This window comes from Xenopus laevis, chromosome 7L (assembly GCF_017654675.1).
Source record: "Xenopus laevis strain J_2021 chromosome 7L, Xenopus_laevis_v10.1, whole genome shotgun sequence".
NCBI classification, from domain to species: Eukaryota; Metazoa; Chordata; class Amphibia; order Anura; family Pipidae; genus Xenopus; species Xenopus laevis.
In genome coordinates this window covers 16,946,114-16,973,471 of record NC_054383.1, presented here as the reverse complement: position 1 = coordinate 16,973,471, position 27,358 = coordinate 16,946,114, and the positions used below count along the sequence as shown (strand labels likewise).

At 41.5% G+C, this 27,358-nt stretch overlaps 1 protein-coding gene across 4 annotated transcripts; it reads right to left on the bottom strand.

Moving 5' to 3' along the window:
• Positions 1-7,170: 7,170 nt before the first annotated feature.
• Positions 7,171-27,055, bottom strand: LOC121395340 (uncharacterized protein C10orf143-like). 4 transcript variants are annotated; one of them, XM_041568614.1, is made up of 5 exons: positions 26,751-27,049; positions 16,867-16,974; positions 12,652-12,807; positions 12,514-12,570; positions 7,171-8,314 (listed from the first exon to the last, which is right to left on the bottom strand). In XM_041568614.1, the coding sequence occupies exons 2-5, from the start codon at positions 16,957-16,959 to the stop codon at positions 8,285-8,287; spliced, it is 336 nt and encodes a 111-aa protein (XP_041424548.1). In that variant the 5' UTR covers positions 16,960-16,974; positions 26,751-27,049; the 3' UTR covers positions 7,171-8,284. The 4 variants fall into 4 exon arrangements, with proteins under 4 accessions (XP_041424548.1, XP_041424547.1, XP_041424549.1 ...); XM_041568613.1 differs by having other exon boundaries at positions 26,727-27,042; XM_041568615.1 differs by lacking the exon at positions 26,751-27,049 and adding an exon at positions 24,827-24,915.
• Positions 27,056-27,358: the final 303 nt, after the last annotated feature.

Here is a 27,358-nt window from a genome sequence, read left to right as displayed (position 1 = left end):
CTACTTTCAAATCTGTTGTCGCAGCTGATGTGCTGTAAAGGGAACGTGCCCCTTGTTCAAATTTACTCAGTTTTAGATATGTAAAGTCATTTGCAAATTCCTCTTGTTTTAATATCGGAAAGGCACTCGAGAAAGTGGCCTCGGTGGGGTTCAAATTTCATTTTGCAGATTCAAAGGGATGATAATTACAATTGCTCCTTTCATCTTAGGGAAAAGCATCACACCCCTTGGATAATACATCCTCGGGAAGAGATTTCATTCTTTGTTAGGCATAATCTCTTGCTAGAAGTCGTTTGTTTTGTGATGCTGATAATCGCCCACTAAATTTCTGGTCAATTTAGAAGCATTGAGGGTTTTTTTTATGGGCACAGTAAGGCTAAAGTGCAAAGTATGCGATACCAGGCTTAATTCCAGAATTTATAAATGATATAACATTATAATTATATCTATTTTGTTCTTTTCAAGCTGCAGTGCTGAAAATGATAACACTGGAAGCTCTGCTCCTTGTTAGGGTCTAATAAAGTGCTAAGCAAGTGCCCAGAGGGTCCCGTCAAATAAAGCTTTCTGGTATCACTAGCAATGCTGAGCATATGTCTACAGGTCTAAGACTCTGATGGTAATGTAGCAAACAGATTATTTGCCCTGTGTTGTGGGCTGATTGCTAAGGAACTGAGGTCTCCCATAAGAAAACACACTGGTCTCCACTAGAAATATTTTAGCACAACAATAAATTAAGAGTTAGTCCACTCCTGGAAGCCAACAGAAGCGCTTCAAAGGATATACAGTAAGGTACAGCAAAGTTTTCTAATGGGATCTCAACCCAATGTATCATAATGGAGCACTGAAAAGTATAGTTATACTCCCTGTATCCATGGATGAGGACTGCAAATAAAGCACAAGAGTAGCTGTCTAGAGCCAGTATCTGCAACCCTAAGAAGATCACCATACATTTGAGCATACATGCATCCATGAGACTATAGCAAAGTGCACTGACTACTAGTCTTCATCTCCTTTCTCATCCGCATGCCCCGCCCACCACCCCCAGCTCTCAATTCTCGGTACACATTGCCAAAGTCTGCATACAACTCCACCATTGCTTAAACAATGTGCCTAATGCAAGCCCTACCACCCTCAAGCGGTGATGACCAATGTATAGCTTCATCAGAACCATAGTCAGCCTGCTGCCACCTTTATAAATGCATTAAATGAGAATTCAACCCTTAACTAAAAAAAACTCTACCCCTACCCTACCCTAGGGTAAATGCTCCTAATGTTTCACTTACCCTTCGGTGCAGATTCAGGGATTGCGGTTCACTGCAGCCATCTTCCGGGTCTTTGGTAATCTGAGACCGGCAAATCAGGGCATGCACAGTTGGAGCAATTTCTCAGGTTCGCGACAATTGCGAATGTGCCGAAATTGCCGAAGCGCCAGAAGAAGACACAAAGACCTGGAAGATGGCTGCCGTGAACTGGGATCATGAATCTGCACCGAGGGGTAAGTAAAAAGTTAGGGGAATTTCCCCAGGGTAGCAGCTAGGCTGGTGGGAGGAGGGAGGGGGGTCTATGTAGGATAGGGTTTTTTTAGTTAAGGGTTGAATTCTCCTTTAAAGGGAGAAGAGTTGCACAGGGCTGAATTTACATAGCGGGTGCCCCTAGGCACACTGCCGTTCGTCACCCCTCCCCTTCATTTGTGCACATGCATACATTTTCATCATCAGGTTGGGAGCACTGGGGATTGGGCATGGGAAACTATTGCATCTCATGATCAGCCCCAGAGCTTCCAAACCAATGCGGGTGTGGTTGGGCTTCATGCCGCCCCGTAATATTTGGCCTTTCCACAAATCCGGACCTGGAGATTACTTGCCCAGGGCATCCTCAACTTTAAGCCTCTGGAATGTGCCTCTTCTGCCTCCCCCTACTTCTGGACCTTCTTACCACTAGTTCCAGTCCTGGCTAAGGGTCTATTATCAAATGCATTTTTAAAAATTCTTTTGCCTCCATACTCTTCATAAACACAGAAACAAACTTGAAGGAGGTGAGAGCGGTGCGTAGGTCCTAGCTGCTAGGCTCCTGTCTGGGCAATCCCATCCACCCAGATCAATAAAAATATAGCTGTCATCACTGTCGACTTTGCCAATTTATCTTAGTCATTCATGGGTATGAGAAAAAGGGCTTAGCCAGTTTTGCCCCTTTTGATTTTTATTTTTGGTTACCCTTTCATGCCATTGGTCATTTGTATGAATGAAAACCACATGTCACCAGCCAGGCAGATGGTTTTCAGACCAGAAAATGCCAGGAGCATGATTTGTATTGAGCATTTCTCCAATTGGCAGACAATTGCTCCATGTGGGGAAAAGTTGTGCATAATCTCAAATCTACAGAGCAAACGTAAAATGAAAAAAATGGAGCACTAGGTGTTGATCCATTATATTTAGTGAGCACAGAGCTCGTGTTGAGAAACCTAGACAGACATATGTAAATGAGTACCTTTAAGTTGTATTTAAGGCAGTGTGCTTAAGCCTAAGGGACCCATGTTAAGTAGACAGAGGAGAAAGATGATAGGTGTGCATCAACATACGAAAATTTAGAATTCCTGAATTCCTCTGTATTATGGTAATGAGCACTAGCAGCAGATGCTTTTTCAGGCAAGGCTGTCATTCTTTACAACAGTCTTGTATCAGATTTGAAGATCCCTTATGCATATTCACCTTTTAGATTTTGGATTTTATATTAGGAACAATGTTTTCCAAGGGAAGGGCATTTCCTGCTTATTGGGTTAATAGAAGATTGAGGGCTTCACTCAGTTATTTGGTAGGGACCTTTATTTGTAAACAAATGAATCCTGTTTTTGGGACCCAATATGGACGCTGCTCCTGGGACATGGGAAGTCAGAGTCCCATTTCTGACCACTTGCAAATAGGGGCTGAGAGTGGTCATTGGTTGAGGATGCAAAGTTAATTTGTTTCAAGACCCCACCACAGCACAAGTAAGGATATGATAATAATTATAGGAGAAAGAAAGGTAAAATCACTCTTTAGGCCCCCCCACTCATTGTAGTAGTCTATCTTCTACACCAGGATGGTGATCATTTTTCCATAAACTGCATCAGCCCCGGGTACTTTTTGATCTGGTGTTCCAGGGATCCACCACACCTACTGTAGCTGAAGTTCTGAATTGCACATGTGCTCACCCAAAACAGCGTAGGCATGCCAAGGATAACAAAACAAGATGGCGGTGCAGCGTTCCTCAAACAAGAGGACGGCCAGGCCAGGATACCAGGTAAATGACTAGAATTACTAGTGGGTATCTTACAATTGCCCCCCCCAACTGTGATTTTACCTTCTGCTCTAAGCCTTTTCACTCAATAAGAGGGTCAGGGCAAATGTAAATGTGGAGCTAAAAATGGCCAATCCAGATATCAGTAATGGATACTTGTTCTCCCCTTTGCTGTGTACAGACCTTTTCACCTTTTCCACTGAACACAACTATGAACCCCCCCCCCCCCCGAGTTTAGAAGAGTCCATGAGACCCATGGGGTTATATATATTTTTCCACTGACCTTCTAAAGGGGTAATAAGAATTGAAGGTTAAACTTATGTGTGGGGTCAACCCCAAATGTTCTTCATTCTAAGGTTCTAGGCATCTCTAGAGGAGCAAAGAGGCATTGTCTTCAAATCTCACCCAATCTGACTTTCATGCTGTTAAACCCTCAACCACTGCTCTTGTCTCCTCCCAGGGTGGGGGGAGGGGCTATAGTTTAGGAACGACATTTGTAAATTTATGAGGTATTGCTGTGTATATGTGCTACACCTAGACTTTACACAAAGCAACAGAAGCTCCTTTTATTAGTAGCCCAAACTCACTGTGCCAAAACAACTGAATCTTCCCTCCATTGCCTCCTATAAATGTTGAAAGCACCGGCAACAAACATTGCTGTACTTCCCATCAGTGCTCAGATTTGTCCAGGGCAGTCAGACTTTTTCCATTGATCTACCGATGTTTCTGTAAGGAAGTTCTTCCTCTAAATAAAATTTAGCCTCCCTTCTATTCATGGTGGAGATCCAGAAAAACACAAACTGCATCTTAAAGGGCCATTTTTTAAATGAGGTATCATCAACTTGTGTCCCTTTAAAGCAAAATTAAAGAAGTATGCTAGAAATGATGTACATGATGTTTTGTGCTTCTCTACCAGCAGTAAAGATTTGTGTCTCCGAAGATGCCCCAGTAGCTCCCCATCTTCTTTTCTGCTGATTCACTGCACATGCTCTGTGCTGCTGTCACTTACTGAGCTTAGGGACCCACTCACAATATACAGTACACATAGAATAGAAATGTCACAATATAAGGCTGATTAGTAATTAATACAGATAATTACTACATGGCAGCACAGAAACCAGTGCAATTAGCATCAGAATTTAATAATCAGCCCTGTAGCATCAGCTTATATTACAGGGGAAGCTCATTTTCTGCTGGATAATTAGTGACGAGCCCTAAGCTTAGCTTCTCAACAGCTGCTCAGAGCCCACTGAGCATGTGAGTGTCACAGACACTTTCCAAGATGGTGACCCCCTGTGACAAGTTTGAAGTCCTGGATCATTGCTGCTATTGACAAGCTGAAACTTTAGGCTGGCGCAACAAGGCCAGTTCATAAAATATGGCATTTTCAGCTATATTCATTTTAAGGGTTTAGTTCTCCTTTAAATGTTGTTTAACTCTGAGATAAAGGTTCTTAATGAGCCTGGAGGTGTTGCAGAACAGAGGGAGGCCTGCATATTGCCATGTTTGCTTGAAACAATCTTTGTGTATTTGGAAGGGTACCTTTTAATGTTATTTATATAATTGCGTTATAAAATCCATCCACCGCTATGGAATATATTTTTAATGAAGTACCACCATGTCTCTGTGCCTCTGAATGTAAGTTTTCATATTATTAACAGCAATTTACCCTTTGGTCAGTGTGAAAACAATCTTCTTTCTCTCATCGCATTTCACAGCAAAAGAATAAAAAAAGCAAATGCCTGCTGTACCTACCAGTGCTCAGCCCCCCTGATTTACATAGCACCGGATGCAGGTGACAGACGGTTCATAAATCTGTACGCACTACTATGGGCTTTGTAACAGCTATTCATTTTAATTATGTTTGACATAAAAAGACCACCCACAGATGAGACAATACAGCTGGAAGATACCCAAGGTTTCTGCGGGGAATACTTCATAACTGAAGTGTGTTCCCCCACGAGAGTTTAACACCATTTGATTTAATTTTTAATTTTTCCATTTTAATCAAAAATAAATCAAACGGTAGACGCGTCTCGCGGGAAACATGCCCGTGATTTAAAGCGATGTATGTTTCTTTTAATACAGGAAGCTGGCATTTAGGCATAACTCAGGAATGACACCCCGTGTTGGAAGCCCATAGCATGCTGCCATAGAGATTGCATTTCTCTAATAGCATAACCATCAGTTGTCAAAGAATAGCAACGCATATATTCATGGACTGCATTTTTTTTTTTTTTGCTTTCCAACGGTGAAATTGCAGATGACGTTTGTTGAGAGACTCATGATAAATCTGAACAGTGAAATGGGGTGTACATAATTAGATTGGCTTCAGGTTCCTGCAGCCCACAGTCTATTGAGCTGGCCATACATGCCTAGGTTATCTTGGTGGAACATTTCCATTGGTTTGTCAAAAGGAAGTTGGAGCTGCAGTTTTACAGGTCCACTTATTAACAGAAATTTAGACTGAACTGGTGCCCAAGTGTATTTCTGCGCCTAAACTGCCATGTCAATGATTTCCACTCATAGGTCAAGTCCTTGCTTTAGGCGATACTCCAACCTTGGGGCCATAGCGGCGCCCATGGAAGATGTTACATGCTGGTGCAGGAGACCAAGATTCTCTAAGAGCTAACAACAGATTTTATTAATTAAAATAAGTAGGCTTTTTTAAAAAAAAAAAAAAAAAATTGATATTGCATGGATGTGCTCTACAGAACATTTCATTCAGTGGAACATACAATCTAAGGTCCCATCACATTGACACAACACATATGGACTCGATGATGAATTTAATCAGGAGCCAAATAACCTGGCGTGTAGGAGGGTGTGTGAATGTGATAAGGACCTTAAATTGTCAGCTCCACTTTGGCAAGGTTAAAAGGGATTCTGTCATCATTTTTATGACGTATTTTTTATTTCTAAATTACACTGCAAATAATTCATTCTTCAATATAAAATTTCATTCCTAATCCAAGTGTATTTTTTAGTTGTAATATTGGTGTGTAGGTGCATCTCAGGTCATTTTGCCTGGTCATGTGCTTTCAGAAAGATCCAGCACTTTAGGATGGAACTGCTTTCTGGCAGGCTGTTGTTTCTCCTACTCAATGTAACTAAATGTGTAGCAGTGGGACCTGGATTTTACTATTGAGTGCTGTTCTTATATCTACAAGGCAGCTGTTATGTTGTGTTAGGGAGATGCTATCTGGTTACCTTCCCATTGTTTTGCTTTTAGGCTGCTGGGGGGGGGGGAGAAAGGGAGGGGGTGATATCACTCCAGCTTGCAGTACAGCAGTAAAGAGTGACTGAAGTTTATCAGAGCACAAGTCACATGACTTGGGGCAGCTAGGAAAGTGACAATATGTCTAGCCTTATGTCAGATTTCAAAATTTAAAAAATCGCCAGCGTAGTTTACACGAGGAAGTCGCTCACGAGGAAACTTCGGGTGACTTCGGAAAATGAAGCGCTCGGAGTGCCATCCCGCTGGCGATTTAGATTTTAGCCAGCGAGGAGTCCGTTTGGGGAGATTAGTCGCCCAAAGAAGAAGTGGTTTGTTGCTGGGCGAGTTTGGGGAGATTAGTCGCCCGAAGAAGAACCTGTTTCTTGCTGGGCGACAAATTTCCCCCAGTAGCTTTGTGTGCCTCTGCCCAAAGAAGAGAAATTTAGCTTAAACAATTATCTGCAGTTCACCTGCATTCTGTTTCTAACATTTATTAGTCTGGAAACGTGTTAGATCAAACAGGAGCAACCTCCAACTGCAGTTACAAACCTGCAGTCAGATGTTGGTCCTGTTTGATCTGATCTGCAGTCTATTTAGAACAAAAATGTCCACGTAGCAGAGTATTTTAACAAATACATTAAAGCAAACTATAAGAAATTAGCCAAAAGACAACATTGCAAAGATAAATCCTGTTCTTTTTTTTATTCAAAAAAACTTTTTTTGTTGCAAAATTCGTGGACTGTACCAATTCACAATCCACTTTAATACTATTTTATATTTTCTCCAGAGCAATCAAGAACGTTAATTACAAAAATACACATTATACCCCTTGTAGAATATAATGCAAATCTCACTGAGAAAAAAAACTAAAGAATCTTAAAAATCATGAAATTAATTTAACTAAAACTGGAAAGATTATTGTAAAAAAATTCCTGTCTTACAAAAATAAAAGTTGCTAGTGGTTTACAAATTTGCATAGTTAATTGCGTAGTTAATTCCCGGGATATGGATGAAGTAAACTACACGGCTAAAAGTATGTGGACACCTCACACCTGCTAGTACAGCATCTCAATTCAAATTCAATGGTATTAATCTTCTACTCTCTCAGCTGGGTAGGCTTTTGATAGATGTTTGACCATTGTTGGAGGTACTTCTTTGCATTGATACCGAAGAGGTAGGACATTGAGGATCAGGCCTGGCTTACATCATGGTTCCAATTAATCTAACAGGTAGTCAGTTGGGTTGAGGTTATGCCTCTGTGGAGACCAATCAAGTTCTTCGACTCCCATCTCAGTAAACCTATCCTGGTCATTGCTCTGTACATGTTATTATCCAAGAAAGGGCCTTCTCAAACTGGTGCCACCAAGTAGGAAGAAGCATGGAATTGTGAAGAATGTCATTGAATGATGTGGTGGCAATGGATTAATTGCAGTAATTAGAAGGGGTGTGAGGATACTTTCAGCCATATAGTGTATAATGTTACTAATATACTTCTGTATATTAAAGAGAAACTATGTTGTTTTGTCCATTGAAAAATATAGAAGCTGCAACTGTGCTCATGTATGGGACCAGTCTGAAAAAGAGTCCACAGGCAACGTTGTGCAACCAACAAAGGTTGCAAGTACACATCAGATACTCATCATCTGACTTAGGAGTGGTTCCTCTTCAAACAAATTAGTGTAATGACATGAGCAGCAGGTAGGGACATCGGCATCTGATAGGACTGTTGTTCAGCAGTAAAATCCTCTTGAATGAAATGCCTCTGAATTGCGCTGCACGCGCTTTGACCTTCTAATGTCCCAAAATATGGTTAATGTGGCCCTGAAATTAAAAAAAAAAAAAAAAAAAGAGAGCACATCAAAAATCACATTGATTTATACTTGTCTAAATATTCTAATTTCCACAGTAAAGCATGACTTAAGGTGGCCATAGACGTAGAGATCCGCTCGTTTGGTGATGACGCCAAACAAGCAGATCTCTCCTAGATATGCCCACATTGAGGTGGGCGATATCGGGCTGAACCAATCGTGGGCCCTAGGACCCAACACTCGGATCATAATGCTTCCGGTACGGGTGGTCGGATTGCAGTTCCGCATAAACGCACACATGTGTTTACAGGATTTTTTAACCTGCCAGATCGAGATCTGCCCGACTTTCAGCCAGATATCGATCAGGGAAACTGGTAGGTTGGCCCCACACAAGGGCCAATAAGCTGCCTACTCGGTCTGTCTGCAGCTTTTATCGGCCCGTGTATGGAGGCCTTAAGGGTAACTGAGGCAACTTTAGGCGACTATTGAAAACGCATCGGCGCGTGTGCATTAGCGCAGGCGATTTTGCGCTGTAACCTATGGCGAAAATGAGGCAGTTCGGGGAGATAGTCGCGCAAAAGATGTGGCGATAAGTCGACAGGCGACAAAATCTCCCCTAATCTCGTCTGGCCTTACCCTTAGGGTCAGTCCGCACGAGCAGATTCGCGGAGATTTAGTCACCTGGCAGCTAATCGCCTCTTCTTCTGGGGGACAATCTCCCCGAACTGCCATTGCGTGTCTTCCCGTCCGCTATAATGAAAAGTCGTTTGCGCTAATGAACACGCGGCGCTTCGTTTTCCATAGTCGCCCAAAGTTTCCTTGTGAGGCAACTTCGGAAAACGGAGCACCGCAAGTGCTTCAGCGCAGGCGACTTTTCATCATAGCGGACGGGAAGACACGTGAAGGCAGTTCGGGGAGATTGTCGACCAGAAGAAGAGGCGATTAGTCGACAGGCGACTAAATCCCCCCGAATCTGCTTGTGTGGACTGACCCTTAGAGTAGCTTCTCAACAGACATGGCGGAAACAATGGAAACCTTGAGATAATTATAACTACTCTATATTTAAAGTGAAAAGTAAAAAGAAAGCATGGGCCGTATACTTCTGTCTAATCTAAACAAACAACCATTTGTAAGGGGAAAAAAAACCCCAGAAAGGTCCGTTCTCTGAGCTGTGCAGGCAATTCACAATGTAAAGTGACTGTCATGGAGGCAGCAGGAGGTCCAGATGAACGAAGCGTTTGGTAAGAAGTGTGGCTCTGCTGATGTCTTTCAAGTATTCGTAGCGTTTAGCAGCCAGATGTCTCGCTTGAAATGTAACCTTTTATCCCCGGCCTCCCCTGCTGATGCCTCAGCTCTTCCCCGGTAGAAGCACACATGCAGCCTGATGCAAATACAAGAGTCTGCCTCTCTTGAGACTTCCAGAAAGCAAAGACAACGCAAGGAGAGTGTTGCTGACAGGTTCGGATATTACCCAGAATTCTTTCCTTCTCCATGATGGATATGCAAGCCCAGAGCATGCGGAAACAAAGGAACTTAAAGCGATACGGACTCCAACTGAAGTCCATGTTTTGTTTCCAGAACCCTACATTCTGTGAATGACATTTTTTCTAAGGGTCACATTTTCAGGGCTGCAATAGGCCCAACTTGAAGGCCATAGTCAGCCCACGGTGCTGCTTGTTCTTGGCTACAAAACCATGCAGCAGTCTTATTAGACAGTCTCAATTGTATTTGTAAGGCTGTTAAAACCCCCCCCCCATCCAAAAAGTGCTGAAACGGTCTAGAAATCACGTCAATACCGATTTAAAAATTCCATCTGGTTGCTTTGATAAATGTCTGATACGACCCCACACCCTACTCCTTTTCATTCTCAATTTCAGACAAATACATAGTTGCCAGCATCATTAAAGCCAAGCAACCAGAGAGAAACTTAATTGTCAGAAATTAGAACAGAAGACCAACTGCAATTGCCCTAGAATGTTAGTCTAGAGGAACTGTAACTGACCAGTAAATAATACCTGTTAAATTGTTTCTATGGTTTACTAGACCTGTAGAGAACTTTGCCCGTCTTATTATATTATCCCCATATCATATATTAAAGTAACAGTAACACAAAAAAATGAAAGTGTTTTAAAGTAATGAAAATATAAATGTACGGTTGTCCTGCACTGGTAAAACTGGTGTGTTTGCTTCAGAAACATGTACTATAGTTTATATAAACAAGCTGCTTTGCAACCATGGGGGCAGCCATTCAAAGCTGAATAAGTAATAAAGGCACAGGTTACATAGCCGAAAGATAATCTTTATCGTAAACAGTGGGATTCTATAGGGCTTATCTCTTATCTTCTGTGTATCCTGTGCTTGAATGGCTGCCCCCATGGCTACACAGCAGCTTGTTTATATAAACTATAGTAGTACTTATCTGTTATCTTCTGTGTATCCTGTGCTTGAATGGCTGCCCCCATGGCTACACAGCAGCTTGTTTATATAAACTATAGTAGAGTTTCTGTAGCAAACACACCAGTTGTACCAGTGCATGGCACCAGTACATTGAATTTACATGACTTTAAAACATTTTCATTTTTTGGTGTTACCGTTCCTTTAAGCTTTACCTATAAATCCCAGCACCTCCAACAGCCTTGATCATGGTATACAATGTTGGGAGATGATCTAGGGGCAACAGCTTGTTAAACCTTTACCTAGGGAAAAGTTTTCAGGAGGGAGTAGTAAATATTGCCATCTTGATAATTAAAAGAAAGCAAAGATAGAATGGTTACTGCTGCTGTAACCTTCAACTCAACAAAGGTTACCTTGCGGAAATCCCTAAGCTTAGCTTCTCAACAACCGCAGCAGCACACGGAGCATGTGCAGTGCCACTGACACTCAAAAGATAGCCTAACAAGATCCAAGATGGAAAACTCATTTGAACATCTTTGAAGGCCTGGATCTTTACAGTTATTGGCCTCTACTTTAAGTTCTGCTTATAAAATGACAGCATTTCTAGCCATATTCTTAGACTTTAATTATGCTTTAATTCGTTTATCCTTTATTACATACAGGATATTACATCTAACGTTACTTTTTTTTTTTTTTTATTAACGGCCAAGGAAAGTCAAACAAAAGAAGTAGCTAGAAATTTTGTACATTATGTTTTGTGCTTCTGTACCAGCCCAAGGCAACCACAGCCTTTTAGCAGTAAAGATCTGTATCTCCAAAGATGCCCCAGTAGTTCCCCATCTTCTTTTCTGCTGATTCACTGCACATGCTCTGTGCTGCTGTCACTTACTGAGCTTAGGGACCCACTCACAATATACAGTACACATAGAATAGAAATGTCACAATATAAGGCTGATTAGTAATTAATACAGATAATTACTACATGGCAGCACAGAAACCATTGCAATTAGCATCAGAATTTAATAATCAGCCCTGTAGCATCAGCTTATATTACAGGGGAAGCTCATTTTCTGCTGGATAATTAGTGACGACCCCTAAGCTTAGCTTCTCAACAGCTGCTCAGAGCCCACTGAGCATGTGAGTGTCACAGACACTTTCCAAGATGGTGACCCCCTGTGACAAGTTTGAAGTCCTGGATCATTGCTGCTATTGACAAGCTGAAACTTTAGGCTGGTGCAATAAGTTCAGGATATAAAACATGGCATTTTTTAGCCCTATTCATTTTTAGGGTTTAGTTCTCCTTTAAGATCATAGAAAGGACACTTCATGTAAGTGATTATTCCACGTCCATTACACAAGGAAACATTACAATTAAAAACCAAACTAACAAGTGTTACTTTGCTGCAGTTCTTTATGTCTCAAGCAGTGATAAAACGAACGAGGATGTCAGACATCATCACTTCTCCGATTTCTCTATTGTTCTGCTAACTGCTCATCAGTCCGGAGACTTGCGAGGTGAAAATAATAAAAGGAACGGCAGAATGATGAATTTTTGAAGGTTATTTATAAGTTATGCAATCAATATCGGCACAGAGATAAAAATACACTCGGCCGTCTGTACATTCCTATTCTCATTATTGCTACGCTCAATATTTATTTGGCCAAATCAACATAAAATGCCATTTTGTTATCCCAGTGTCCTCCCCTTCTTAAAATCCATTAAACATGAATCCTTAATAATTCTATGTTAAACCCTCTGCCTCCTTCCAGAACAAGTCTATCAATCTCTCTTACTTTTTATTTTAAATATATACTTACAGATTCCCCAGCAATACACCTTGGACAAGGCTGAACACCGCCATGAACCTGAAGGGGCTGATAATGACAAAGTGAATATTAGAATACAAGGACTATGCACAAGTTCCATAATGCAGAACAAGGGGACGCAATGCTTACCAGCATATTCTGGTGCCTCTGTGGGGTCAAGGCCTGGAAAGGGTTCTTATTGGTTGCCATTTGCATTTGTAAGTACACCATGTCACATTCATTGAGTTGGTTGAGTAAAACGCCACCTCCGTTAGCAATGTTCTCCAAACCTCTGCAGGCACGCTTCTGCAAAAACATATGCATTAACAGAAATGTATGGTTTTCTTAAAGGAAAGTCTGTTTGCACTTGGGGGTGCCAAATGTTAGGCACCCCCGTGTGATTGTATTGATTTACCTGAAACCCCGGGCCGGTGCTCCTATCGGCAGAAAACTGCACCGGCCCGGGGTTTTTCTAGCGAGCACCACGGAGAGATCTTCTTCCTTCTTCAAATTTCCCCGGGCAAATGCATGTGCGCGAAGAAAGAGGAAGAAGATCTCTCCGGGATGCTCGCTAGAAAAACCCCGGGCCGGTGCAGTTTTCTGCCGAAAAGAGCACCGGCCCTGGGTTTCAGGTAAATCAATACAATCCCTAATATTTGGCACCCCCAAGTGCAAACAGACTTTCCTTCTCCTTTAACCGCACTATTTTATTAAACAACTATTTAAGATGTAATAGAAATACACTATATGGTGAAAGGAATCCAGATATCATATCTAATCATTAGCTATTTTAGCTACACTTGCCATTGCCTACATAGGTGCAACTACATACCATGACATTCTTGGCAATTCCTTGCTTCCTACTTTGTGGCAATAGTTTGGGGAAAACAGTTTCCTGTTTGAGCACAATAACGTCCCCATGCACAAGACCAGGTCCATACTGAATGGGATTTTTTTTTTGATAAGCGTGGAAGAACCTGACTGGCCTGCAGAGAGCCCTGACCTCAACCCCTGTACAAAGGAATACAACTTCAACTTAGAGCAAGGCGTGAACCCCAACATCAGTGCTCAACTTTTTATGTATGGATGGAAGTGGAGACCCCATCAACAATGTTCCAAAATCTAGTGGAAGCCTTCCCAGAAGGTGAGGACCAACTTGGGGGTCGTCTATAGGGAGAATCATATGAATGGGGAGGAACAGTTCCAACTGAATAGATTCATCAAAGTGCCTAAATGCCGTTGTTCATAAAACTAAACGCAATAAAATCAGTTATATAATTTCGACAACAAAAATCAGAAGGAATGGAACTTTTCTTATAATTCAGTTGCCTACACTGGACTAACTCCCCAGACGGTCTCGATTTACTACTTTACTCCCAGTGCACACCCAACATCTTTTGGCGATGCTGAAAGTTGCAAAGTTACCTGGAAGGCTACAAGTTTCCATCATTGGACCAGTTTGTGCTAACAACCAGTCCTGGGCCAAGGCCACCGCACATCAGGGCAATTGGGGCTGAACGATCAGGGCCAGATTTAGGGGTAGGCAGAAGAGGCAGCTGCCTAGGGCACAATGATAGGGGGGCGGTGGGAAGCTACCTCTAAAATGGTCTCCTGCCTACCCCTAGCCAGGTTCGTACCCCTTACTAATCCTTCCTTTAATGTCATCTACCCCTCCATCGCTCGCCCCTCCCTCCTGTCACCCTCCCCTATATCGGGGGGGGTCAGTCAGGTTGCCTAGGGTGCCCTGGCTCAGCCCTGTGAACAATGAGCAGGCAGTGGGGGACAAGTGCTCGGACTAGGGGTACAGGACATCATTGCATCCTGGGCACATGCCTCTCCATAGTTCCACCCCTGCTAATTTATTTTAAATAATAACTTCCCCTTTATGCATTTCTATAGATGCCCAGAGTCTGGGTTCTGTAATACAGTTAAACTGAGAGACGTGCTAAGGCAGTGCCACCTCTGATGCCTGGCTAACATCCACTCCGAGTTTCCTTCCTTGTACACATATCTTTTTAATGACTCACTACAAGCCGTTGTAACATCTCAGCCAAAGTGAACAGGAACAGGACTCCATATATTTATCACACGCAGCCAACAGAGTGTGGCTAATGTAAAATAAATGAATAATAATCTTCTCTTTTAGACAGGTGACCCTTCTGCGTTTGGCTTTCATGTGAATCATTTAATCCACCAGTGGCCGGCTGGTCCCACAGAAACCACTAATGGACGATACATTTGCACTCAGCATGGGAAAATGCTTCCAAATACCATCTGCATTAATTCTGGTCTAGTAACCAGCGCGACCGTACAAAAACATGAATTCTTATTTCACATAGAACAAAACTGTTTGGGAATCACCGCTGTCCTCGGGCCCACCTGGCAAAAACGGAAAAACCTGGTTACCGTGATTCCAATTGGGAAATGCAGTGTATATCCATGGCCACTGTTTATATGGCACCAACATATTCCGCTGCGCTTTAGAGAGATTGTACATCATTCACATAAGTCCCTGCCCCAGTGGAGCTCACAGTCAATCACCTTTATACACACTATGGCCAAGACAAGAGTATTTCATTTGACCTATGGAAAGACATCAATTCCCATGATGCACTGTGAGCACTTCACTCATACAATATGCAGCTACTGCAGCTTGAATAGCCTATTAGCATTTGCTGATGCCTTTGTGTCACCTTAATACCATGTGCTTTTAGTATATCTTTTTTTCCGACATGGCAAGGGTGAACAGACTACTTTAATGCTAGGTACAGAAATACTATAACTCCCATAATGCATTGATATAATTTAAAGGGGTGGTTCAGCATTATGTTAACTTTTAATATGTTATAGAACGGCTAATTCTAAGCACCTTTTCATGTTGGTCTTTGTTTTTTCTTATTTATAGTTATTAAAGGGATACTGTCATGGGAAAACATGTTTTTTTTTTCAAAATGAATCAGTTAACAGTGCTACTCCAGCAGAATTCTGCACTGAAATCCATTTCTCAAAAGAGCAAACTGATTTTTTTATATTCAATTTTGAAATCTGACATGGGGCTAGACATACTGTAAATTTCCCAGCTGCCTCCAGTCATGTAACTTGTGCTCTGATAAACTTCAATCACTCTTTACTGCTGTACTGCAAGTTAGAGTGATATCACCCCTCCCCCCCAGCAGCCTAACAGAACAATTGGAAGGTAACCAGATAGCAGCTCCCTAACACAAGATAACAGCTCCCTGGAAGATCTAAGAACAGCACTTAATAGTAAAAGCCAAGTCCCACTGAGACACATTCAGTTACATTAAGTAGGATAAATAGCAGCTTGCCAGAAAGTAATTCCATCCTAAAGTGCAGGCACAAGTCACATGACTGGAGCAGCAGGGAAACTGACAATATGTCTAGCCTCATGTCAGATTTCAAAATTGAATATAAAAAAATCTGTTTGCTCTTTTGAGAAATGGATTTCAGTGCAGAATTCTGCTGGAGCAGCACTATTAACTGATGTGTTTTGGAAAATTATTTTTTCTTCAGACTCCTTCCAGCTTTCAAATGGGGTCACTGACCCCCATTTAAAAAAAAATGCCCTGTAAGGCTACAAATGTATTATTGCTACTTTTTATTACTCATTTTTCTATCCAGGGCTTCCCCTGGATAGCATGGTAGCTAGGGTAGTTTGGACCCTAGCAACCAGATTGCAGAAATTGCAAACGGGAGAGCTGCTGAATAAAGAGCTATATAACTCAAAACCACAAATAAAAATCAATTGCAAATTGTCTTAGAATGTTACGCTCTACGTCACACTAAAACTTAATTTAAAGGTGAACAACCCCGTTAAAGGAGGTTCCAGTAATGTAGATTCTTGTGTCTATAATCAATAAAATCCACATACATAATATTTACAGGAAACGGAGTTTGATTAAAGGCCCACATTGGCTAGTTATTGGCCTGCGTGAGGACAAAGGTATTCTTACACTGGGAAGACTGGGGATAGAATGGGGTTCACCCTGTCTGCACTCCACAAACCCCCTACCTTCTTTCCCTACTCACTCATAATGTAAGAGAAGGCAGCTGATTAACAAACTTGTGAGGATGCATTGGAAGAATTTGGCTGAGGAAAGCTGGCTTTCAAGAGTCAGAACCAGCAGTACAGAAAAGGGACAAACAAATTTTGCTTTCAAAAATATTTACAAAAAACTTTAAAGCCACTTAAAAACAGTAAAGATTGTATATTGGAAAGCTTCTTAAAAATGACATTGGGCAAAAAAACAAAAACAAATAAACTTTGGTGGAGTTCCCTTTAAGCTTAGCAAAAGTGTTGAAAGTACCTGTATATTTTGCATATGGAATTTAAAACCTACAACTTACACTGCTTGGGTATTCCCCAATTTCATCCATACAGTGACGTTTGCGCACATGAGCCAGATCCATTTCCATAGCCACGTCCCCGCAAATGTCCATGGCGCCCCGATTAATCTGTGATTAAATATATAAAAATGTAAATGAGAAAAGCTACAGTCAACGTTCACATTTATCTGCCATCACTTTCATAACAAATTGATTTTAATTTGCTCATGAATTTGCCGCACTTAAAGGGGACCCGTCACCCAAAAAAATTATTCCAAATCCTATTTTATCACATTAGTCAAGCAAAATGAACTTTAATTACACTGTATAAATTATTTGAATCGTATTTCCTTCAGTCTGGGAATTCATAATTATAACAAGCAGGCAGGAGCCATTTTGTGGACACTGTTATTAAGACAAGTCTTGCATCATCTTAGAATCTTGTTTGTGCACCAGAATGGGGGACCTGATGTCCATCCCCATGTCCTGGTTACACAATAAAATGGTGAAGAGAATGGGGGAATGTGGGGAGAGCAGTGACATTTAGGAAGTGCTGAATGGAAAGTGAAAGTAATTGCTTGCCCCGCCTTTGTGCCTAAGGCATAGAGGAGGGGCAGACAATATTTGATTGACAGCCGAGATTTTTAAATGAGTTTACAACAGCTATGAATGCTTTAATAAAAAAGAATTTGGATTTCACGTTTAATTTGAAAAGGACTTTTATTATAGAGCTTTTTATGTTTGGGTGACTTTAAGGGGCTGATTCACTAAATTCGAGTGAAGGATTCGAAGTAAGAAAAACTTAGAATTTCGAAGGTTTTTTTGGGCTACTTCGACCTTCGAATCGAAGGATTCGAAGTAAAAATCGTTCGACTATTCGACCATTCGATAGTCGAAGTACTGTCTCTTTAAAAAAAACTTCGACCCCCTACTTCGGCAGCTAAAAGCTACCGAAGTCAATGTTAGCCTATGGGGAAGGTCCCCATAGGCTTGCCTAAGTTTTTTTGATCAAAGGATATTCCTTCGATCGTTGGATTAAAATCCTTCGAATCGTTCGATTCGAAGGATTTAATCGTTCGATCGAGGGAATAATCCTTCGATCGAAATTTCTGCGCTAAATCCTTCGACTTCGATATTCGAAGTCGAAGGATTTCAATTCCTAGTCGAATATCGAGGGTTAATTAACCCACAATATTCGACCCATAGTGAATCAGCCCCTAAGTGTCATTTTTTAATATTCCCAATATTTCCTATAGAAAGCACATCAGCATGGAACAAGGTAAGAGAGGGGGGTAAGCAGGGCAATGATCCCTGTGAGTCAATATAAACTATAATGTCTTCCCTTTCAATCTTATGAATCATAGAACTATTGTCTTTTTGCTGCCGACGTAAATTGTTGAAAACTATAAGATGCTTCCACTTTGCATAGCAATTTGATTAAACTGGAGAACTGGGAGGCAAACTGGCAAATGAGGTTGAATGTTAATTGCATAAATATAAATTATACACAAAATAGTAGTGAGTTGGGGACCTTCTAATTCAGAATGATTTGGGGATTTTTTGTGGATAACAAGCTGCATAACTACAGACATTATCAATCTGTGGCTACTATAGCAAATAAAGTTCTGTCTTGCATAAAAGGCATTTACTTGAGGGATAAAAATATAATTTTGCCTCTTCATAGGTCTCTGGTAAGGACCTTCAGTATGCAGTGCAGTTTAGGGCCCTATTCTTTAATAAGGCTATTAAAGGGATTTTTCCTTCCAACACTTCAGTTGTTTTTAGAGATTTCACCAATTACATTGTATTTCCTATTTGTGACCGTTTTTCTAAGATAGATTTTTTTTCCCTAAAACAGTACAAATAATTATACATAAGTTGTTAACAGATGCATATGAAAGTATTACTCATCATATAATTTTGCCAAGATAATAACTGACCTTTAGACTAGGCTTCCAAGCAATACCTTGTACAGCAAATAAACATCCAGCTCAAAGTCTTAACTGGCTCTCAGCTTGGGGCGCACCAAATCTAGGATTCAGTCAATTGCTTGGTGCTTAGCCAAACCCACTCCAAACTAAAAATCACATGCCTGTAAGTGTCTTAAAGGAAAACTATACCCCCAAAATGAACACTTAAAGGAACAGTAACACCAAAAAATTTAAGTGTTTTAAAGTAATGAAAATATCTTGTACTGTTGCCCTGCACTGGTAAAACTGCTGTGTTTGCTTCAGAAACACTTCTATAGTTCATATAAACAAGCTGCTGTGGAGCAATGGCGGAAATTGAAAAACGGCTATATGGCACAGGATAACTAATGGATAACAGATAACACCATTAGACAGACAGAGCTTATCTTCTATCTGCTGTGTAACTTGAGCTTTTTCTCCTTTGAATGGCTGCCCCCACAGCAGCTTATTTATATAAACAATAGTAGTGTTTCTTAAGCAAACACAGCAGTTTTACCAGTGCAGGGCAACACTGCATTATATTTTCATTACTTTAAAACACTTTTATTTTTTGGCGTTACTGTTCCTTTAAGCAACAGATCGTTTACATCATATTAAGTGGCATATTAAAGAATCTTACCAAACTGGTATTTATATTTAAGTAAATCTTGCCCTTTTACATTTCTTGCCTTGAACCACCATTTTGTGATGGTCTGTGTGCTGCCTCAGAGATCACCTGACCAGAAATACTGCAGCTCTAACTGTAACAGGAAGAAGTGTGGTATGTTTGTGTGCACAGTGAATCTTACGATCCCAGGGGGCGGCCCTTATTTTTTTTTAAAATGGCAGTTTTCAATTTATAATTACCCAATGGCACTTACTATTAGAAAAGTATATTATTATGAAAATGGTTTATTTACATGAAGCAGGGTTTTACACATGAGCTGTTTTATGCAATATCTTTTTATAGAGACCTACATTGTTTGGGGGTATAGTGGAACATTTGAACATGCACTTGCTGTTTGTTTGGTAAATACTTTATAACAAAGAGGACTAGGTTAGAATTGCAGTTATTACCGACAGTAAACAAAATAACTCATTGTAAATGAGCCTTGCAGCACTTTTATTTGCATGGAGGAACAGACGTCCTGTTACTAGGGGAATGAAAGGAGAAAATTCCAGTTGTAATGGCGAGACAACTCTGCCATGGGGAAAAACAACCCCTCTGCTTTTAAAAGCTGACAAATCTATTAGTAGGGTTTTTTTTTGTATTTAAACATCTTGGTTTCAAGTAACACTTTTTTTTTTGTCATTTTTAAGTCCCCCTTGAAGTTTCCTCTTTATCAATCAGCCTGCTATTGTTCCATGAGTAGCAGGAGAGCACAAAAACATTCATCTTTAATTGTGCCCTAATTGGTCTTCAGGTTGCCCACCCCCCAGAAGGACCTCTCTGGGTCACACCTAGGGTTGCCACCTGTCCGGTTTTGACCTGTACAGCCCGGTATTTTGAAGGACTGCCTGGGTCAAAACTTCCTGCCTGGCTTTCCAAATTAGGAAAACCGGGCAGGTTTCCTCATGATTGACACGGCGATCAGCCAATCGCCGCGTCAAAGCAACGCCCCGCCCCTCCACATCTCGGACTCCATCTCTATCGAGCGGAAAGGTGGCAACCCTAGTCACACCACAGTTTGGTAATGTATGTCGAAGGAGCATATTTATTATGCTCTGTTAAACTAAATTTGCCCAAAAAAAAAAAACAGTGCAAAAAATTGCATGGTGTGTGTAATTTTACTCCATGTGAACACCAGATTTGCTGCCATTATTTTACATTGCTTCCAGCGGAAGGCACTAAGAAAAAATGTGTAAAAATGTTTACGCCATTTTTTACATTTAAATGGCAAATAGTGATGTGCGGATCGGGTAAAACTCAACCCGCAACCGACCCTACCCCACCCTTCACCAACCAGCCCGAGCTCGACTTCCTGCTTCCATTTTGAGGCCTGCTCCGATGATGACGTCACAAAAGGGGCGGGGCAGGAGGCGTGCATCTTTAAAAAATCAAGCAGGAAGTCAGCAGTTCCGGGTGGCGGGCGGGGAGAGCATGAAGAAGAGCTCAAACAGCACCCGCAAATGGCGGTGCAGGGTCAGCCCGAACCCGCTCGGGTATAGAGCTTACCCGCACATCACTAATGGCAAAGCCTTGCAATGTGTGATGTATTATCCCTGTTTTTTACAAAGCATAATAAATATGCCCTTTTTTTGTCCAGAGTCATCAGAGTTCATTATTTATCCCCAGATTTATATAATTGGCATTACTACTAAGCAATGGATGGATAAGGGAGTCACACGGAGGTGACAGGAACATCCAAAGGAAACTACAGTTCATTGAAACTTCAGAATGGTTTGTATTCTGCATGAGCAACCGGTCTGTTCTACAAGCAAAGGAAAAACTCTCCCTGGTAATGAGACATTAAGGGGACTGTATCTGAGGGCCATTCACTGGCCATGACATGCTCCTAACTGCCCTGATGCGGCAGTGCCAACTCTATGGGCAGGAAAATGCTGGAGTCTTTGTTGAGCTTTTTATTCGTTACTTGAGCGGGACATAACTATGATCTTGTTTGTGTAACATGCACGGAGTGATAATTAGCTGTGCAGTCAGCAGCCAACAAGCACCTTATCTGAAACAGGTTGGAAAGTTCATACATACCAGTGCAACAGGAGAGAAATTGTGCACAGTCGTGCAACAGTCCCAAAGTTTAATCTTCCCCCGAGCAGACTTGTATTTATATATTAAATTTTAGTATGAGGTAGAGAGTGATATTCTGACAATTTGCAATTGGTTTTCGTTTTGTATTTGTTTTTTATTCACCAGCTCTCCGGTTTTCAATTGTAGCAATCTTGTTGCTAGGGCCAAAATGACCCCTCCAACCATGCAGTGATATGAACGAGAGACTGGAATATGAATAGAAGAGGTCTGAATACAGGGTCGGACTGGGGGACTTGGAGCCCACCGGGGCTACTGCCCCAGGGCCCCTCTCGCCTCTCCGGAGAGCCGCATCGCATTTGTCCATTTGTCCGTGGCCCGTCAGTGCGCACGCGTAAAATCTTTATTTCACTGTGTCCCTCTACAAAGAGGGGTCGCATCACTTAGAATGGATTTGGGCCCACCGGGTTTTTTCCCGGTTTCCCGCCGGCCCAGTCCGACACTATCTGAATAGACAGAGGAGCAATAAAAAGTAGCGATAACCAAAAATAAGTAGCCTTATGGAGAATGTGTTTTTAAGATGGGGTCTGTGACCCCCATTTGAAAGTTGGAAAGAGTCGGAAGAAAAAGGCAAATAATTATAGAACTATAAAAAATAAATAATGAAGACCATTTGAAAAATTATTATTCATTCTAGAACATACTAAAAGTTAACTTAAAGGTGAACCACCCATTTAACAGCTGCCCAGAGTTCACTGAGCATGTGCAGAGCCACTGGCAGGCAAAAGATGGCCTAACAAGATGAGAAGCTTTCTTACCCTTTACCCGTCCCACAAGTACCTTATTCGCAACCCGGACCCCCTGACCATAAAGAATCAGGTGCTGTCTTGGAAAACCGGAAGTGACATCATCGGAAGTAGACGTGAACAGAAAAAAAAGGAGTAAAACAGGAAGTGCTGTCATTGTAAACCAGAAGTGACTTCATTGGAAGTAGACATGACCAGAAAAAAGGAGTAAATATCGTGAGAAGACCCGCGGCCCGACCCCGCAGACCTCCGCACCCGAAACTACTACCCACAACCCGCAGGGTATCGCTGGTTTTTGCTCGTAACCTGCGGGTACCCAACCTGCTGCAGGACTCTAAGCCACCCCTTTAATATTAGGATAGAAGGTTCAAAGTAGTTGTGAAACATAGTGTTAGCGGGCCCATTCAGTAACATCGGCTGTAGCTTGCACAAGTGCAGTTGCCGATAGCAACAAGTCAGGCCATTTTCTCATTTGCAGGATACGGACTGCTGTTACTGTGGTAACTACTGGCAACTGCATAGCTGTGCAACAGGATAGGATATTGAGTATAGTTGCACACTAGGATCAGGCAGTGGTTCAGAGTAGGTGTGCCGTACAGTTCAACCGGTTCAGCATTCTGGTGCAACAAGTCAGAGATCAGTGAAGCTGAGCCACAGGTCGGGGGTAACGTGACAGTCTGGAGGGATCTTACTTTCCTTTGAGCAGGGATTTACAGTGAGGACAGATGCACAGACGGACACGTGGATTTGCCTTCACTTATCAGTATGTGGAATCACGGCCTGCAGTTACGGTTAAGGTACAAGCTGGAACCCGCCCTGCTCTGTAATAATCCTGGGGCAGTTTTCTGTGACTGGGTACAAAGGGGACATAGAAACAGAGATAACCAATGGCCATTGCCGTCATAAAAAGCAATTCTTTTGCACATATAGTTGGAGATCAGCTTTACTTTACCTTGGAACAATACACAAAGTACTTGTGGTATTTTATATATCAATACTGTGTATCATATCTATTATAGTACAGGTATGGGACCTATTATCCAGAATGCTCGGGACCTGGGTCTTTCTGGATAACAAATCTTTCCGTAATTTGGATTTTCATACCTTAAATGGGTGGTTCACCATCAAACAACTAGTTGTTTTCAGATAGTTCACCAGAAATAACTTTTTGCAATTACTTTCTATTTTCTATGTGCGACTGTTTTTCTAATATTGAAGTGTAAAGTGTAATTTTTGACCTTCTGAAGCAGCTCTGGGAGGGGGGGAGGGTCGCCGACCCTGTAAACTGTTCTAAATGGATACATATAGTTGATACATTTCTTATCCTTGTCCCTGATGAGCAGAATCTCTGCTGTTTCATTAAAGGCAGCTGTTAGAATTGATACAATAGTTGGTAATACTCCAGAGATGCTGCTGAGACATGTATCCACTAAGGGGCATATTTATCAAGGGTCGAATTTCGAATTGAAAAAAACTTCAAAATTCTAATTTAAAAAGACCAACCGAAATGAAGTCTTTTTTTTTGTATCAAATAGGTCAGTTTTCGATCAAATAGGTCCGTATTCGGCCGAATTTGAATTGTTCGTATCGAATTAATAGCGAATTCGATCGAATTCGATTAGAAGTTTTCGCCCCAAAAAACTTTGATAAATCTGCCCCTATATGTTGCAAAATTGCAACATTCAACTTTAAACTTAGATTTTGGAAAAACAGTAAAAAATAAATAATGGAAAGTAATTGAAAAAAGTATTTTTTTCTGGGGAATAATCTAAAAACAACTGAATTGGAAAAAGTGTTTGGAAGGTGAAAAACCCCTTTAAGTCTACTAGAAAATCATTTAAACATTAAACATTAAATAAACCCAATAGGCTGGTTTTGCTTCCAATAAGGATTACTTATATCTTAGTTGGGATCAAGTACAAGATACTGTTTTATTATTACAGAGAAAAAGGAAATGATTTAAAAAAAATTTGATTATTTGGATAAAATGGTGTCTATGGGAGACGGCCTTACCGTAACTTTGAGCTTTCTGGATAATGGGTTTCCAGATAACAGATCCCATACCTGTACTTTTGCCATTTTATATAGCAATACTGTGTATCATATCTATAATAGTACAGGTATGCAACCAGTTTAAAATGCTTGGGACCTGGGGCTTTCTGGATAACAGATCTTTCCGTTATTTGGATCTTCATACCTTAAGTCTACTAGAAAATCATGTAAACATTAAATAAACCCAATAGGCTGGTTTTGCTTCCAATAAGAAATAATTATATCTTAGTTGGGATCAAGTACAAGCTACTGTTTTATTATTACAGAGAAAAAGGAAATAATTAAAAAAAAATATATATATAAATTATTTGCAGAAAATGACGTCTATGAGAGTTGGCCTTTCCGTAATTTGGAGTTTTCTGGATAGTGGGTTTCCGGGTAAGAGATGCCATAACTGTACTGTGTGTATAATATATGATGCCTGGAGCAGACCAAGCAATATACTTTCTATAAAGCAATATTATTACCTACGGAGGCTGCTTGCACTTTATAAGTTGCATAAAGTGCACCCACAATGCCCTTCTTCTCTGCATGCACTGGGGGCCCAGTATAGGGAACTGCTTGGAAGAAACTGGAAGCAGAGATAGAAATGGTTCAGAAAGACTCGCCCACAATAGCAGCCTCCTAAACGAGTGTGTTGATTAGATATTGTCTCTGGAATGGCTGCACAGGATCTAGTGTATAAATGTCCCAAGCACATTTCAGACTTTAAGTTCTCCTTTATCAATGGCTGTGCCGCCTGCTCGCAGGGACTGGCGCCTAAATATAGATTTAAAGAGCAGAAATCTCAGCAATGGATGACCCTGAACCTGCGCCAGAATCATTTATAACTCTTAGAGGTCATTACATATTTTGAATTCTATCCATAGTTTATTTATTATTAGAATACCTAATGTTAAGCAACTTTTCATTTGGCCTCCATTTTTTCTTTTGTTTTAGTTTTTTTTTTTTAATTATTTGCCTTCTTCTTTTGACTCTTCCCAGTTTTCAGAATTGTTATTGCTACTTTTTATTACTCATCTTTCTATTCCTACTCATATTGCAGTATCTTATTCATGCCAATGCATGGGTGCTAGGGTAATTTGGACCCTAGCAACCAGACTGCTAAAATTACAAACAATAACTCAAAAACCACAAATAATAAAAAATGAAAACCAATTGCAAATTATCTCAGAATATCACTCACTACATCATAAAAGTTAACCCCTTTAAGGATAGTCCACCAGAGTCCCCCCCCCCCTCCACACCCTGGCTGCTGACTACAAATCCCAGCACCCCCAGGAGCAGAAGATGTACAGGTTGGATATGGATACCCACTATACTATATACTAAGCAAAGAAGGCATTTTGAAGCAGCCATTGACTACACTGCACTTATAATAACAAGAAGTGCTGTGAGTTGTAGTACAGCTGGGGATGTGAAGCCACAGTAATAACAGGAGGTGCTGGAAGTTGTAGTACAGCTGGGGATATAAAGCCACAGTAATAACAGGAGGCACTGGGAGTTGTAGTACAGCTGGGGATGTAAAGCCACAGTAATAACAGGAGGTGCTGGGAGTTGTAGTACAGCTCTGGATGTAAAGCCACAGTAATAACAGGAGGCACTGGGAGTTGGAGTACAGCTGGGGATGTAAAGCCACAGTAATAACAGGAGGTGCTGGGAGTTGTAGTACAGCTGGGGATGTAAAGCCACAGTAATAACAGGAGGTGCTGGGAGTTGTAGTACAGCTCTGGATGTAAAGCCACAGTAATAACAGGAGGCACTGGGAGTTGGAGTACAGCTGGGGATGTAAAGCCACAGTAATAACAGGAGGTGCTGGGAGTTGTAGTACAGCTGGGGATGTAAAGCAACAGTAATAACAGGAGTTGCTGGGACTTGTAGTACAGCTGGGGATGTAAAGCCACAGTAATAACAGGAGGTGCTGGGAGTTGTAGTACAGCTGGGGATGTAAAGCCACAGTAATAACAGGAGGTGCGGGGAGTTGTAGTACAGCTGGGGATGTAAAGCCACAGTAATAACAGGAGGTGCGGGGAGTTGTAGTACAGCTGGGGATGTAAAGCCACAGTAATAACAGGAGGTGCGGGGAGTTGTAGTACAGCTGGGGATGTAAAGCCACAGGTGGGGGGGATGCTGCTTTGTATTGAAGTTTAGGTTGTGCAAGTGACTGGGAGATTATTAGGGGATTACATAGGGTTGAAAAGTAACAAACTGAACTACGATGGAATTAGGAAATTACTTTATGGATCCAGTAGAGAGAAAGTGCAGATATAGTGGATAACAGATATAGTGGGTCACAGATATAGTGGGTCACAGAGGGTGCGAGCAGATACATTATAATTATACACATTGTTATATTGTGTCATTTACCTCCGTCTTCTCCCTGGAATTTACGTTTCAAGAAACAATAAGTGGATGAAGCCTTGCCGGGCCGCAGAGGTTTCCAGTAAGAAAGAGGTGATGATGGGAAGCAAGAAGGGAATCAGAAACAGTATCAGCAGGGTGCAGGGAGTTGCCACAGATCACGCAGCAATGAGTCCAGCATCGTTCAGCGCAGCTTCCACCCCAGCACCAGCACAACGTTACTCAACTCCCCGCCTACTAACAGCGGCAGCCAATCCCTGGGCGCAGTTTGAACTGAAGTGACGTCAGGAGCCCCGGCAGCCGGAGGGCAGGATTTAGGAGAACGGAGCAGTAAACCTCTGCGTGACGGAGAACTTCTGGAGGAAAGAGGCGTGGCTTTCATGGAAAAACATGTTGTGGCTCGGAACATCTGCACTCGGGACACGCGGAGGGATCTCCCCAGTCTCCAAACTCTGTCACTCAAAATGTGAAAAAGCTGATGAATTATTACTGCTATTATTGTAAATGATTGCCCTGATCTTGTCTTTTTAAGCTGTTCCTTAGAGGGTGATGGCCGATGGGAGTTGTAGTTTAGAAATAAAATTAAAGCAGTACATAAAGACAAGGCAGCAGTCGTTTTTTTTTTTGGTAGTTATCAT

Excerpts from the sequence above, each read along its gene's own strand:
- LOC121395340 (XM_041568614.1), bottom strand. The coding sequence starts at position 16,959 with ATGGACATTTGCGGGGACGTGGCTATGGAAATGGATCTGGCTCATGTG. Across the intron at positions 12,808-16,866 it reads TTGGGGAATACCCAAGCAGT|AAGCGTGCCTGCAGAGGTTT; the intron begins GTAAGTTGTAGG and ends ATGTTTTTGCAG. Across the intron at positions 12,571-12,651 it reads AGAGGCACCAGAATATGCTG|CCCCTTCAGGTTCATGGCGG; the intron begins GTAAGCATTGCG and ends TGTCATTATCAG.